Source organism: Pleurodeles waltl, chromosome 9, assembly GCF_031143425.1.
Source record: "Pleurodeles waltl isolate 20211129_DDA chromosome 9, aPleWal1.hap1.20221129, whole genome shotgun sequence".
Taxonomy (NCBI): Eukaryota; Metazoa; Chordata; class Amphibia; order Caudata; family Salamandridae; genus Pleurodeles; species Pleurodeles waltl.
This window is the reverse complement of record NC_090448.1, coordinates 413,775,229-413,791,511: the sequence shown is the minus strand read 5'-3', so window position 1 is coordinate 413,791,511 and position 16,283 is coordinate 413,775,229. Positions and strand designations below refer to the sequence as shown.

The window sequence follows — 16,283 nt, the reverse complement described above, 5'->3', positions numbered from 1 at the left end:
TGGCCTGAATAGTCTTCCTTGCTTGCTCCTTGAAGTCTTATAGGAAACATTTGTATTGTTTTACAGTAATAGGTATATCAAACCTTGCTGCTGCACTTTCCATCAAATTGTAGAAACCCCGATGTCTTCAGGAGGGGAGACTGAAGATGTGGAACTGGAGGGGAGGACATGGGAAGAAGATAATGATCACATTCATCTTGAGACAGGTGGATGTCCTGTAGTTCTCCTTCTTCCGTGTCATCGTCAGATGACGAAGGGTCAACTCTTAGTGGTGCTGGTATTGATGATGGAGTCATTCTTGTCATCACTGGTGGTGTTTCCAGAAGTAGTGGTGGAGGAGGTGGTGGTGGTGGTGATGGGGGTGCATTGTCCATTGGTTCAGGAAAGTGGTGCTGATAATCCTGCAAAGTAGCCTGTAGATCTTGAACTAACTGCGATGGTACCTGCACTGCGTCCCTTGGATGTTCATCATAGGTATCCACCTTACCCACGCCTATTTCCCGTAAAAGGAGTCATTTCCTTCCTCATCATCTTCTTGATATTTTACTTGCAGCTCAGAAGGGCTGTGAGCTGGGCCAATCGGACCTTTGTTGTCAAAGTCCTCTGGATCCAGCAGAGTACTTGGGGGATATGGCAACACCTTACTGGGAGTAGCATTCTGTGGTTTTAGAAAGGTTTTGCTGACCCTAATATAGGTTATTGGTGGTGTTGATGAGGATGTCGACGAAGGAATTGAAGTCGACATAGATGCGATTGACGATGATCCTGCAATCGCTGACAGTGCCGTCCATGATGATCTCACGTACGGTGGAGTCTTTGTCGATGAGGAAATCTTAGTCAACTGTATAGGCGTGTCGATGGTGGATGTCGTCATACTCATTGATGCAGGAGGCATCAACAGTAGTTGTCGAAGACTACATCGCCATCGGGGAAGTTCTAGTCTACTGTGTCGAAATATGCTTTTCAGGCCTCAACAGTGGAGTTAGAGGCTCAGAAGAAGAAGCTTTTGTGGGGAGTAACAGATTTCTCCCCTTTGCCACTGTCTTTCAGCCTATGGTGGAAGTCTTTAGGGCCTTTCTAGCTACCTCAGAGGTCCTTTAGTCATCGGACCTTGCCCTCGTGAGACAGAGGTGAGGAAGTGTTTTTTTTGTGGCATGGTCTTCTGTAGGCACAAAAAAAGTCTCACTTCTCTGTCACTAAGGATATTGGTCAAGCAAGCTCTGCACACCTTGTAGTCCTAAGGCTCGTGGTCAGGGTGGAGGCAGTACAGGCAGCTTTTATGTGGATCATCCACATGTAATCTTCTTCCCACACGTTTTGCAGGATCTGAAGAGCCCTTTCTTAGTAACATCCGACATCTTGATGCTTTCAGAAACTGAAGTAAGGAAAACTGAGCAAAGCTCAAGGAGACTCCCTTCACACGACGTGCGGTAGAAAATCTGAGAGAATGGAGCTTCTGTGCTGAGGGTTCTAGAGGGTGTAGTCACCTGATTGGCTGGCTTTTGGGTCTTGTAATGATGCAAATAAGCTGTGAAAGTGAATGCATTTTACCACTTTTCTATAGAAAGTTTCTCTAAAATGCTATTTTAGGTACCGTGGGACTCCCACTTAGACGAAGGGGATGTTTAAGCATGTTAATCTACGAAAGATCCAATACTGGAAAAGCCTACAAATGGTAAGTATGGGGGCAGGTTCTAAGCCCCTTTTAAGATTACACACACAAAAAAAAAAAAAAAAACGAACAACAACAAAAGACTTCGCAAGCACAGCGCAGCGCACAAGAGTGTGTTGTGCAGCCGAAACCTCAAAAAGGAGTCTTTGTGAAATAAATATTTGTCTAGGGTCACACAATTTGGACAAGTAGGGATACAGGTTTGTTTCTAGATATCTGGCTTTACATTTTGAAACTGAGGCACCAGATGGTTATATCGGTCTCTCTCTCCCCCAACATTTGGGACCAAATGGGCTGAAGATGAGCAATAGATTAAAAACCTAGATCAAAGGCCAGATATAAATATATCCATACATGAAGGTACACCCACCCCAGTAACACTGGACTCAAGTTACCCTATATCCATACAGTCTTTGACTACCGGCTGACGCTCCCAATCCTACCCTGGTTTTGGGAAAAATAAAGTGAAACTCAAATAAGATACTTAAGAGATTCTGTTCACTTTTGGTTGTGTCTTAACTTGGGTCCACTACTGAAATGATGCGCACTTGGAGTGATAGAGGTCAGTCACGGGCTGTGGAAGTACAGTAGTGTGTCGGAAGTATAGTTGGAATTACCTACCCTTGAGTGGCTCTTTGGCTGATATGGATGTATTTTTTCACAGGAAGTTCCGAAGTGTTACAAGAAGGGGCAAGTATGGCCATACATTGGACATCTGCTTCTATGCAGTAAAGGACAGAGGGGTTATAGAAAGATGAGGCAAGGGACTGTAATGCTGACATAGTCCAACAGTGGCAGCAAAAGGGACCGAAGCATGTTTATTAGAGCGAAGAGGGGGCCAGGGCCCTAATTTCCCAGGTTCACCCCAAACTAGAGTTTATCCCTTCCAAAGGGGACCTAGAATAAAATTAGGGAGGTTACACTCTTGCAGTCTTAAACTTATTCTGACCTGTGTATCCCTTGTACAACGGGGGAATTGACCCCATATAACACTTGGCTCCACCCTGAGCGTTGGTCTGCACAAGGGTGTTTTAGCACACCCCATGATGAAGCATGCTACTATTTAGTGGGTGAGGCAATTTTTATAAACTACTCTGGAGTCCCTGATTAGAGGTGGTTGATTTGTTAGTTTTCCATTTTCTTCTCATGTGTGTTGTGACATAGGTCAGGGACGACAAGGGAATAGGAATACTTCTTGCCCCTTTCTTTTAGCGAGTAAATAATTACCTATTGTCTCCAAGATTAGTTTTAGTTTTGCAACATCATATCTGACACCAACATTTTTGTTAGTGGGCAGAATAAGAGCCAACTGGTGCACACACCCTCAGAGTACGTTTATTATACAAAGAATGCATACATGTATTGTTAATGGAATCAATAAATCTACCAGAGTGCCCTCACGCTAACCAAAAGGTATGCATCATAAGCTAGGGGCCAGAAGGAAAGGCCGCACTTGTTCATTTGCCACTCAGAAACATAAGAACGCAAAGTCCTTTTCCTCTTAAATGAGTTGAAAGCCCGAAAGACTTCGGCTATAAAAACACCTGGATAATGCTACGTAAAATGTTACAAGCATACTAAGATTACTGGATTTATAGAATGTAATACTATTTATGTATTTGACATTACTACACCCATAGTCCTACATTGACAATATTCCAAGCAACAATGACCCATTAAAAAAATATGAAAGTCAAAGGGATCTCTTTTCAAATTGCAACTAGTAAGCAACTAAAACGTTGGAAATACCACCATACCTGGACGATTGACACACTGTTTTGTGCAGTCAGCTTCTGATAGATAGTTGTTCTTGTTCCCACTGCATCCACCATAAATAAACTTTGAACAAGTTCCAGTTGCCACATCATAATACCAACGGGGGAAAGCAGCACGACAGGGACCAGTAACTTTGCCAACTGCACAATATTCTAAGAGAATGAACAAAATAAGTTTAAAGGGTGTCTGAAGAAAACCGGAATATACAGAAAATTGCAATTAAAGAGAGGAAAATAAACTTGCCTTGGAAACTTCTGCCATATACTCCTTGAGTCTTCTGGGGATTGGGCTTGGGAACTGCAAGAATAATTATAGTAGCAATAATAATCATACTCAAATGGCAAGTGCATTTAAGAAACAAACATGTTAGTCTTGAAAGCAGAAGCCTTCATGATTCTCCTTTTGTAAGACCAGAGCTGAGCCAAGAGAGGAGCTTGCAAAAAGGCTTGTCGTTTGCATGAGTCAAAGGACTGATAGCCTCCGTAACATACGGACATCAAGCTTTAAAAAAACAACCAGCCTATGGTCTGCCCACACCCCTCCCAATCAATCCAAAACATTCTACACAGCTTTTGATTAACTACAAAATATCGTAAGCAGAAGAAATCAACATGTCAAATGAAACATGGGCAGAAGTGTAATTAAGTGCAATCAGCAAAATATAAACTTTCAGATTTCCAAAGATAAACAAACGATGCTAATAGCAGCAATATCAAATCTGATTGCATTTCCTTCCAGCCATTCCTGTGCATTAATTGCTCATGGAAATGGTGCATTAAAGAACTGCTTATAGATAGCAGAGAATATAGTGCAAACTTTTATTCCAAGTAAGAGAATAGAAAAGTATTGGTTTGTGCGGATCCTTACTCCGATGTTCCCATCTACACGGACAGCCAGCCAAACACGTAAAAGAGGACTCTCAAGTGCATCATTGGGGGAATGGGGACAAGTAAGATGGGTACTCGAATGGTTTTCAGGATCATATTTTAATTATTTGTGCATTTAAACAAAAGTGATCTCTTTAGAAGTTTTCATGAAGGATCCTATTGAGTGAGTCTGCTTCCAAGTTCAACTCCCTGGAGATGAACTCATGTGATGAAGAATCTCAATAACCAGCCAGTTCCAGATAGTTGGAGTTTCAAAAAATAAAAGCTGCGATAGCTACTCTCGTTAAGATCATGCCATGTTGTTGTGTTCATTCTTTGACTAAATAGCAACTTTCATTTTGACAGCTGGAGGAAAAGAATAGAAAGCTAAGTGGACTGACCTCTGTTTTAGAAGGCTGCAGTGGTAAGACTTTGTCAATGAGTTTTGAATCTGTAGAGGACCCATGTGTGCCCTCCCCATCTCAGAAGGGAGTCAACCTTTACTACAGCCTGAAGATGTATTCTGATGAAGTGTTTTTATTTTTTTTAATAATATTCTCCAATCTGCACTACCAGGGCAAAGAATGAACTGCGGCTTTTGGGAGTTTGTCTGTCTTCTCAGCTGTCTGAGAATGGACACTGCTGAGCTTCTAGTTACTGCTTTAGGTAATGGTCGTATGTGCAGTCATGCAAGATGAACCAGGAATATGCACAATACCATTGTTCCCAGCACAAATGAGATCTAAAGACCCACTTTAAATAGATAGAAATCTCTGTACGAAAGGATTTGGTGAATTATATATATATATACACACACACACACACACACATACATCCATGAGTGTCTCCAAATAATGAATGAACTGAATGAGAAGCTGATACTAAGTCATGCATTGTTAGGCCTATGCACTGCAGAACAAAATTAGTCCTGTGACTTGCTGTTCGACCTCTTGTGTGGGGGATACATCCAGGAGACACTCATCCAGGTACAAAGATCTGTTTGTCCTAGGCGTGCAGCCCAAGCCACCATGCACCTCAAAAGAATTTGCAGAAATGAGCCTGAAGGGAAGGACTTTGATAGTGAGAGTTTTACACCATATACAGCAGGTATTTAGGATTTGTGTGTGAAAATACACATCTGCAAATTTATTTTACACATCCGGTCAGCTTGATGTAGTGGATGAAGAGTTAGCCATTCAAAATCTTTTGATTCTCATCCATTTGCTTGTTCTTGCGAGACCTAGAAGGAGCCTGAATTTGTGCAATTTAACTTTTAAACCAGAAATAGGAATATATTCCTGCTCATTTTTGGGAAGGAGCGACATTCTCCACAGATTTACTGAAACAGTAGGATGCTGAAATAAGTCTCACAGACAAAACTACTTGGAAGGAACCACTCATGAATGCTTGAACAGCATTTACTTGTCTCCTGTAGTATTTTCAGTGTTCCAGATGATTCCTAATGCTTTACCCCCCGTCACCCCCACCAGGATGGCAAATGAAAAGGAGTCTGTGGTTGGCAGGAGTCTCTTCTGCAGCACAATGTTGGCTAGCCACCTCTTCCTTTATTGGACTTTCTAGGACGAGGCAGTTCTCCTGCTTTTGATGGTACTCAGTGGCCACTGAGGTATTTAAACATTATGATGAGAACGAAATGAATCAAAAGGAATCAATCATTTGTAAAGCGCAACATTGCTACACCTAGGAGTATCTGGGCGCTGAGGGTGCTGCTTCTGCGTCGAAAAGTCAGGTCTTAAGTTGCTTTCTGAGGACTGCTAGGGAGGGTGCTGTTCGGAGGTCGAGGGGGGAGGTCATTCCAGGCTTTGGCAGCGATGTTGGAGATCTGTGAGAGGGAGAGTGAAGAGAAGCGCAGGTGTCGTCTCGAGGGAAACTGGAAGTTTAGCAAGTGATTGATGTAGGATGGTCCCACTGTTTCAAGGGCTTTGTGGCACAAGTCTCTTGAACAGGCATCTTTTCTGGACAGGGAGCCAGTGGAATTTCCAGCCAAGATGTTGCAGAGTTTTGTGAGAGTGGTCATTTGGTGTTCGGGTCTAAGTTCTTCCAGCCACCAGCTGTTGTCCCAAGTGGAGGTGTTCTTTCCAAAGATCAGTACCTCGGTTTTGTCAGAGTTCATTTGAGGCAGCGATCTTATCCTTTTGGCTACATTGGTCATGGCGTTGCAGAGATTGGTTTTGGCATTAGAAGGGTATCTGGTGAGCGAGAGGACGAGTTGGGTGTCATCGGCGTAGAAGATGTTGAGTATGTGGGCTCCGACTAGGTCCGCGAGGGGGGTCAAGTAGATGTTGAACAGCGTAGGGCTGAGTGATGAACCTTGGGGCAAGCCGCTTATGATGTTCTTGGGAGCAGATGCGAATAGAGGTAGTCTGATACCCTGGGTGCGTCCCGCGAATAAAGAGGTGATCCACTTGAGGGTGTGTTAATGAATGCAGATGTTGGAGTCTGCCGAAGATGATGTGGTGGGTAACGGTGTTGATTGCTGCCGACAGGTCGAGGAGGCTCAGAGCCATTGTTTGCCCTTGGTTGCGGACGGTTCTGATGTCTGTTGCTGTGATGAGCGCGGTCTGTGCTATGGTTGGCCTGGAAACCCAACTGTGATGCATCAAATAGGTAGTTCCATTCTAGGTAGTCTGTGAGCTGTCATTGATGGCCTTAGAGTACTTTGGCTGGTTATGCGAGCAGGGAGATTGGCCTGTAGAACTTGAGGTCCTGGGGTCGGCTGAGGGCTTCTTTAGCCGGGGTCTTCTTTCTGCAAGCTTCCATCCATCTGGGAAGGATACTGTGGAGATGGAAGCGCGATTTCAGTGCGGATTATGCTGGATCCAAGGTTGAAGAGATGGTGGGGGCAGGGGTCAGTGGGTGCCCCCGGAGTGCATAGAGGACATATTGGTAGCGGTGGTCTGGATGTTGAGTGTAGACCACGTGGTTATGGCTTGGCTGGGGTTCGCCGGTTGGGTGAGGTTGTTGGGTCAGGGTGAAGTGGGTTGAAGTAGTTGTAGTTATTGGTAATTGTGCTGTGGAAGTAGTCAGAAAGTGAGTTTCAGAGTTGTTTGGAGGAGTTTACTTTGTTTTCTGTGGCAGTCTAGTTTGAGAATTACTTGAGGATCCTGAAAAGTTCCATTGGGTGGTTTGTTGCGGCGTTGATGGCTGTTTTTCTGGCCTCCTTGATACGCTGGTGGTTGTCGAGTGCTGGTTTGTATGAGGCTCTGGCAGAGGGGTCCTTGGAGATGTGCCATTTTTTCGTGAGTCAAAGACAGTTATGATTGATGGTCTGAGCTCTGGGGTGTACCAGCTGGCTTGTCTTGATGTTTTGTTGGCTTTTGCCAGTTTCAGAGGGGCGACTGTCTGCGCATTTGCTGATCCAGGCTGAGGAGTTGTGGACGGCCTGGTCGAGATTTATTGATGCGCCTGCATCCATTGGCTCTCTGTTACTTTTCCCCAGGTGCGGTGGTTGCGCTTTGGTGCTTGGAGATGGTGGACGACTGTGTGGTTGGGTGGATCCGATTCTGTCGCTGGAGGAAAAGATGATGTTGAGGGTGTGTCTGGCTCTTTGGGTGGGTTTGGAGACTAGATGGACGAGTCCGATGCGGAGATTCTCCAGTAGGGATGTGGAGTTTGTGTCCTTAGGGTCCTGGATGTGGAAGTTGAGGTTGCCCAGCAGCATGAAGTGAAGGGATGGCGGGGGGGGGGGGGGGTAGGAAATTAAGGTGCTCCATGACCAGTGTTGGGTCGTCGTTCATGGTGGAACATTAGATGGTATCCTTGAAGATGATGGCGATTCCTCTGCAGTGCTTGTTGGGGCAGTCTTGGTGTATCATCTTGTATTCGTCAGGGGTGGTGATGTCTGTGTTGAGCCATGTTTAAGTGATTAAGGCAACGTCTGGTGTGAGGGTGGTGATGGTGCCCCAGATTTGCATGGCGTTTTCTGAGGGATTGAGCGTTGAGCATGATGCAGTGTAACCGCAACGGGTTAGCAGTGGTCCTCTGGGTGGTAGAGTTGTGGGGTCCTGTGTGGGTATGTGGTCCTGTGAAGCAGGAGAAGCAGCAGTGGCGCCAAGCGTAAGTTCCTTCGGCGGAGCACAGGGAGGCTGTGCAGCAGCAGGAGTCTTGGCGTCTGGTGATGAGGATAAGGAGCTTGACTGTGTCCATGTGCGGACGGGTGCAGACAAGCTTGCCTTTGGCACACTTGCTGCGCAGTGACTACCATTAAATAGTTCTTGGTGTGAAAGGGGAGAGGGAGCAGAGTGGGGGGGAAAAAATGGTGGGATGCAGGGGGTGATGTGGGGGTGAACATGGGCAGGAAGAGAGCAGAAGAGGTGCTGTGGGGCCTGAACGACAAGCCAGGAAAAAAGGAGAGGAGAAAAAAAAAATGGTGCCAGCAGTGGCACTATACTGCAGGGACTACATAGTGCTTAGCAGAAGGTGACAGGGGAGTTGGAGGTGCCTGCTCAATGGGGTCGTGCAGCAACCACCATTAGGTAGGTCCTGGAGTGAGTGTGGGTGGAGGGGGGTGGTGGAGCAGAGCAAGGACAGAGCGACGCAGAGGGGCCTGAGTGGGGACAGAAAGAGCAGGAGGAGCAGAGGAGCCTGAACAACAAGCCGGGAAAAAAGGAGAGGCAGAGGAAAAAAAAAAAGAATAAGAAAAAAAACAGGAGACAGGCAGCAGTGGCACTATACTGCAGGTGCTATATAGCGATTAGCATTAGGTGCCAGGGGAGCTAGAGGGGCCTGGAATAATGCAAACATCAAAATAAGTGTAAGGAAATGGTTCCCTGTTGCAGTTACCCCCCACTTTTTGCCTGATACTGAGGCTGACTTGACTGAAGTGTGCTGGGACCCTGCTAACCAGGCCCCAGCACCAGTGTTCTTTCACCTAAAATGTACCATTGTTTCCACAACTGGCACACCCCTGGCCCACAGATAAGTCCCTTGTAAAAGGTACCAGTGGTACCAAGGGCCCTGTGACCAGGGAAGGTCCCTAAGGGCTGCAGCATATGTTGTGCCATCCTAAGGGACCCCCTCAGGATGCCATGCACACAAAATACTGCATGTGGCATAGGTAAGTCACCCCTCTAGCAGGCCTTACAGCTCTAAGGCAGGGTGCACTATACAACAGGTAAGGACATAGCTGCATGATCAATATGCCCCTACAGTGTCTAAGTCGATTCTTAGACATTGTAAGTACAGTTGTGGCCATATCAAGTATATGGTCTGGGAGTTTGTCAAAAACGAACTCCACAGCTCCATAATGCCTACACTGGGAAGTTTGGTATCAAACTTCTCAGATTAATAAACCCACACTGATGCCAGTGTTGGATTTATTAACAAATGCACACATGGGGCATCTTAGAGATGCCCCCTGTATTTTACCCAATTGTTCAGTGCAGGACTGACTGGTCTGTGCCAGCCTGCTGCTGAGAGACGAGTTTCTGACCCCATGTGGTGAGGGCCTTTGTGCTCTCTGAGGACATAAACAAAAGCCTGCTCTGGGTGGAGGTGCTTCACACCTCCCCCCTGCAGGAACTGTAACACCTAGCAGTGAGCCTCAAAGGCTCAGGCTTCATGTTACAATGCCCCAGGGCACTCCAGCTAGTGGAGATGCCCGCCCCCTGGACACAGCCCCCCACTTTTGGCGGCAAGTCCAGGGGAGATAATGAGAAAAACAAGGAGGAGTCACCCACCAGTCAGGACAGTCCCTAAGGTGTCCTGAGCTGAGGTGACCCCTGCCTTTAGAAATCCTCCATCTTGATTTTGGAGGATTCCTCCAATAGGAATAGGGATGTGCCCCCCCATCCTCTCAGGGAGGAGGCACAAAGAGGGTGTAGCCACCCTCAAGGACAGTAGCCATTGGCTACTGCCCTCCCAGACCTAAACACACCCCTAAATTCAGTATTTAGGGGCTCCCCAGAACCTAGGAAACTAGATTCCTGCAACCTGAAGACGAAGAAGGACTGCTGACCTGAAGCCCTGCAGAGAAGACGGAGACACCAACTGCTTTGGCCCCAGACCTACCAGCCTGTCTCCCCAATTCAAGGAAAACTGCAACAGCGACGCGTCCCCCAGGGTCCAGCGACCTTTGAAGCCTCAGAAGACTACCCTGCATCTAAAAGGACCAAGAAACTCCTGAGGACAGCGGCCCTGTTCCACAAAGACTGCAAATTTGCAACAAAGAAGCAACTTTCAAAGACCACACGTTTCCCGCCGGAAGCGAGACTTTCCACTCTGCACCCGATGCCCCCGGCTCGACCGGGGGAAAACCAACACTACAGGGAGGACTCCCCGACAACTGCGAGCCCGTGAGTAGCCAGAGTTGACCCACCTGAGTCCCCACAGTGATGCCTGCAGAGGGAATCCAGAGGCTCCCCCTGACCGCGACTGCCTGCTTCAAAGAACCAGAGGCCTTGGAAACCCACTGCACCCGCAGCCCCCAGGACCTGAAGGATCCGACCTCCAGTGCAGGAGCGACCCCCAGGCAGCCCTCTTCCTAGTCCAGGTGGTGGCTACCCCGAGGAGCCCCCCCCTTGCCGGCATCGCTGAAGAGACCCCTGGGTCTCCCATTGAAACCTATTGCAAACCCGACGCCTGTTTGCACTCTGCACCCGGCCGCCCCTGTGCCGCTGAGGGTGTACTTTCTCAGCCTGCTTGTGTCCCCCCCGGTGCCCTACAAAACCCCCCTGGACTACCCTCCGAAGTCACGGGTACCTGCTGGCAGACTGGAACCGGGGCACCGCTAATTCCATTGAAGCCTGTGTGTCTTGGGCACCACTTTGACCTCTGCCCTGAGCTGCTGGTGTGGTAACTTTGGGGTTGCCCTGAACCCCCCCCAACGGTGGGCTACCTTGGACCCAACTTTGAACTTTGTAAGTGTTTTACTTACCTGTGAAACTAACAAATACTTACCTCCCCCAGGAACTGTTGATTTATGCACTAAGTGTCCATTTTTAAAATAGCTTATTGCCATTTTTGCCAAAACTGTAAATGCATTTGAGATGATACAAAGTTCCTACGATACCTGAGCAAAATACCTTTCATTTAAAGTATTGTTTGTAAATCTTGAACCTGTGGTTCTTAAAATAAACTAAGAAAATATATTTTTCTATATAAAAACCGATTGGCCTGGAATTGTCTTTGAGTGTGTGTTCCTCATTTATTACCTGTATGTGTACAACAAATGCTTAACAATACCCTCTGATAAGCCTACTGCTCGACCACACTACCACAAAATAGAGCATTGGAATTATCTATTTTTGCCACTATCTTACCTCTAAGGGGAACCCTTGGACTCTGTGCATGCTATTTCTTACTTTGAAATAGTACATACAGAGCCAACTTCCTACAATAAGCCTTGCTTTTTTCCAACCTCACTGAATTGAGGGCTGTTAAATTAACGCATAGCATATCCTCATATATCTCATAGAAAGAACTCACAGAAAAGAATACATTTTGAATTATTTGCTAGGCTTCTGGCATTAATTCGGCAAATGGATGCAGGGTGAAATTCTCTTGGGCAGTCCATGACAAAATCCATTAGTTGCCTTACGGACACCATCTTACTTTTCGGAGGGTCTCAAGGCGCTGGGGGGAGGGTGGGGAATGGGGGTGTGAAGGGGGGGGGGGGAAGGTTGGTGATGGGTAGCTACTGCTCGTAGAGCCAGGTCTTGAGGCGCTTCCTGAAGGTCAGGAGGTCCTGGGTCTTACGTAGTTTGGCAGGTAGGGAGTTCCAGATTTTGGCAGCGAGGTGGGAGAAGGATATGCCACCGGTTGTGATACGGTGAATGCAGGGGACTGTTGCAAGGGCGAGGTTGGTGGAGCAGAGCTGGCGTGTCGGGTTGTGGAAGTTGAGTCTATCGTGGAGGTAGGCTGGTCCGGTGTCGTGGAGAGCTTTGTAAGCGTGGATTAGGATTTTGAAGACAATCCTTTTGTTGACGGGTAGCCAGTGGAGGTCCCTGAGGTGGGCAGAGATGTGTTCGTGGCGAGGGAGGTTGAGGATGAGATGTGCTGAGGCGTTCTGGATGCGCTGGAGTTTTTTCTGGAGCTTGGCCGTTGTCCCTGCATAGAGGGCGTTGTTTTAGTCCAGTCTGCTGCTAACGAGGGAGTGGGTGACCGTTCTTCTGGTTTCCACAGGAATCCACCTGAAGGTCTTGCAGAGCATTCGAAGGGTGTTGAAGCATGAGGATGAGATGGCGTTGACTTGCTGCATCATGGAGAGTGAAGAGTCTAGTATGAAGCAGAGGTTGCGTGTGTGGGCGGTGGGCGTTGGGGGCGACCCCAGGGTGGCCGGCCACTAGGAGTCGCCCCATGCTGACTTGCTGGGGCCAAAGGTGATGATCTCGGTCTCGGAATTCTGCTTGAGGTGGCTTGCTGTCATCCAGTTGGCGATAGCGAGGAGTCCGGTGTGGAGGTTGACCTTGGCGGTTGAGGGGTTGCTCATGAGCGAGGGGATGAGCAGAGTGTTGTCTGTGTAGGAGATGATGTTGAGGTCGTGTGATAAGACTATGTTGGCGTTGCAGAACCATATAGATATTGAAGAGGGTGGGGCTGAGTGAGGATCCCTGGGGGACTCCGCAGATGGTCTTGGTGGCCTTTGACCGGAACGGGGGGAGATGAACTCTGTTCTTTTGAAGAGGAAGGAGGTGAGCCAGTCCAGGGCTCTGTGGCGAATTCCGACATCAAAGAGGCGTGTGCGAAGGGTTTGGTGACATAGGGTGTTGAAGGCTGTGGAGAGGTCGAGGAGGATGGGGGCAACGGTTTCACTTTTGTCAAGCCTGGTCCTGATGTCATCGGTGCAGGCGATGAGGGCGGTCTCAGTGCTGTGGTTTTTGCGGAAACTAGACTGGAAGACATTGAGTAGGCTGTTGTCCTCCAGGAAGCGGGAAGGTTGTTTGTTGACTATCTTCTCTATGACCTCTGCAGGGAAGGGGAGTAGGGAGAGAGGTCTGTAGTTTTTGAGATCTTCAGGATCGGCTTTGGGCTTTTTGAGCAAGGCGTTGCCTTCGGCGTGTTTCCAGCTTTCCAGGAAAATGGCAGTCTCGAAGAAGCTGTTGATGATGGTCCGGAGCTGGGGAGTGATGATTTGGCTGGCCCTAATGAAGATGTGGTGGGGTAGGGGTCTGTGGGAGAGCCGGAGTGGATGGTGCTCATGGTTTTGGTGGTTTCCTAATCATTGGTGGGGGTCCAGGCGCTCAGTACGTTGATGCAGCAGGGTTGGGTCGACCATGTCAGTGGTGGTGGACGGTGCTGCGACGCTTCCATGTATGTTTGTGATCTTGCGGTGGAAGAAGTAGGCAAGGGAGTTGCAGAGGTCTTGTGAGTGGGGAGCGTCAATGGAGCAGGACTTGGGGTTGGGGAGTTCCTTGATGTTGAATAGCTCCTTACTGTTGTGTGCATTGTTGTCAATCCTTTCTTTGTAGAAAGATCTTTTGGTGGTGCCGATGAGCCGGTAGTGTGTGCGCATGGCTGATTTGAGGGCGGTAAAGTTGCTGATTGTTCTTGCCGCCAGGTTCTCAGCTTTCCGGCATTCTCATTTGGAGGCCTGAAAGTCTGCGGTGAACCAGGGAGCTATATTGTTGACGCGGGTGTTGTTGGTTTTCTTGAGTGGAACGAGGGTGTTGGCGCATCGTCGAGCCATTGTTTGAGGTTGAGTGGGGCGGTGTTGGGGTCGTTGGTAGGGATTGGGCGAGGTTGGCGATCAATTGTTCCCTGGAGATCTTGTTCCACTTGCGGTGAGGAATCAGATGCTGTTGGTGGTGGGCTTCAGAAAGGAAAAATGTATGTAATAGTGGTCGGTCCAATGGTGTTCGGTGGTGTGAGTAAAGGTGATGTGGCTGCTGGAGGAGAAGATGGTGTCGAGCGTGTGCCCGGCTGAGTTGGTGGGCGAGGTGACCAGTTGCTTGAGGCAGAGGTTAGCGAGGTTGTCCAGTAGGGCAGCGTAGTTGCAGTCGCTGGTGTTCTCCAGGTGGAAATTTAGGTCACCGAGGAGCAGGTAGTCCGAGGAGGTGAGGGCGTGGAAGCTGATCGTGTCGGCGATGGAAACGCAGAATGGGGGCGGGCCCTGGTGGTTTGTAGACGAGAGTTCCTCTGAGGGTGGTGTTGGCGTTGATGTGTATCTGTCACTGCAGATGTGCCACAGAACTTACAGCCAACTGCATCCATCCATTTACTTTCCTTTTCACGAAGTACAGTGAATGCTTGAGAGGCAGGATGGTGTCTCCTTGCTGCAGAAGAACGAGTTACTTACCTTCGGTAACGACTTTTCTGGTGGATACATTAGCTACCTGTGGATTCCTCACCTAATGAATACTCCCATGGCGCCAGCATTCTACGGAAATCTTCTTCCTAGTCTCTGCACGTCGACGAGGACGTCACTCTAGCCCACGCGACGCCGTCTGACGTCATACAGGCAATAAGAGGTCCTCGACGACGTGCTGACGTCAGTACCAACATTTTTTACGTGCATGAGAACAACAACCCAATGCAATGAAAGAGCAAGGCAACATCCCATAACATAGTAAAATACACAACATTGCAATAAAATGGCTGTAAATTTAATATAACTTTTTTTTTTTTTTAACCAACAAATACATGCAATCATGTATATACACAAAGATATATACATATATATATATACATATAAATATATACAAGTATCCATATATACAACATCTATTGCAACCTTGAAGACCAAGAGGAGCGCACTCAAAGATTACTTGGTAAGACCAGAAAGGCAACAGGGAGGCGGGTGGGACCGTGAGGAATCCACAGGTAGCTAATGTATCCACCAGAAAAGTCGTTACCGAAGGTAAGTAACTCGTTCTTCTGATGAATACAACTACCTGTGGATTCCTCACCTAATGAATAGAGTCCCAAAGCAGTACCACTCCCGGTGGAGGGTGCCGACATGGTCAAACCAAGAAATCCTGCAGCACTGACCGTGCAAAATGGCCGTCCCTTCTGACCTCAGAGTCCAAACAGTAATGTTTCGCAAAAGTGTGAAGGGACGACCAAGTTGCTGCCTTGCAGATATCGACCACAGGAACACCTCTGGCCAAGGCCGTAGTGGCCGACTTAGCTCTGGTGGAATGAGCTCTAATGCCATCAGGAGGATCCTTCTTTGCCAAAGAGTAACAGATTTTAATGCAAAGAACAACCCACCTGGAGAGTGTTCTCTTGTGGACTGCCTTTCCTCTCCTCTTGCCCACGTATCCGATGAACAGCTGATCCTCCAGCCTGAAGTCCTTCGTTCTATCAATGTAGAAGCTTAACGCCCTCTTTGGGTCCAATCGATGTAGTCTCTCTTCCTCCTTTGAAGGATGAGGCGGAGGATAGAACGTGGACAAAGTAATTGTCTGGGCCAAATAGAAGGGTGAAACAACCTTCGGGAGGAAAGCAGCCGTGGTCCTCAACACCACCTTATCCCCATAAAAAGTTGTATAAGGGGGTTTTACCGATAAGGCTTGCAACTCACTCACTCTCCTTGCAGATGTTATAGCCACCAGGAAGACTGTTTTAATAACCAAATACCTTAAGGGGCAAGAATGCATAGGCTCCAAAGGGGACCCCATAAGGAAAGTGAGGACCAAGGACAAATCCCATTGAGGCATAACGAATGGTTTTGGAGGATATTTATTTAGAAGACCTTTCAAGAATCTGAGAACAATAGGGGATTTAAATAACGATGGTTGATCTGGAAGTCAAATGAAGGCTGACAGGGCAGACAAATAACCTTTAATGGTAGCCACTGCACAACCTTTCTGCGCTAGAGACAGAGCAAAAGAAAACATCTGACAGATGAGCATGTAAGGGATCAATCTGTCTCTCTCCACACCAGATAACAAATTTAGACCACCTATTAGCGTAGATAGATTTAGTGGAGTGTCGCCTGGCCGCTAATATAACATCCACTACATCAGGCGGGAGAGAGAAGGAACTCAGGTTTGCCTCGTTCAATCTCC

At 47.7% G+C, this 16,283-nt stretch overlaps 1 protein-coding gene across 2 annotated transcripts in view; it reads right to left on the bottom strand.

Moving 5' to 3' along the window:
* Nucleotides 1-16,283, bottom strand: part of LOC138259445 (putative Kunitz-type serine protease inhibitor) — a 193,083-nt gene that overhangs the window by 47,254 nt on the left and 129,546 nt on the right. For both annotated transcript variants that reach the window (XM_069207194.1, XM_069207195.1), the window contains 2 exons: nt 3,692-3,745; nt 3,430-3,600 (listed from right to left, as the gene is read on the bottom strand). In XM_069207194.1, the coding sequence (XP_069063295.1) occupies nt 3,430-3,600; nt 3,692-3,745 (225 nt within the window). The remainder of the gene's footprint in view (nt 1-3,429; nt 3,601-3,691; nt 3,746-16,283) is intronic.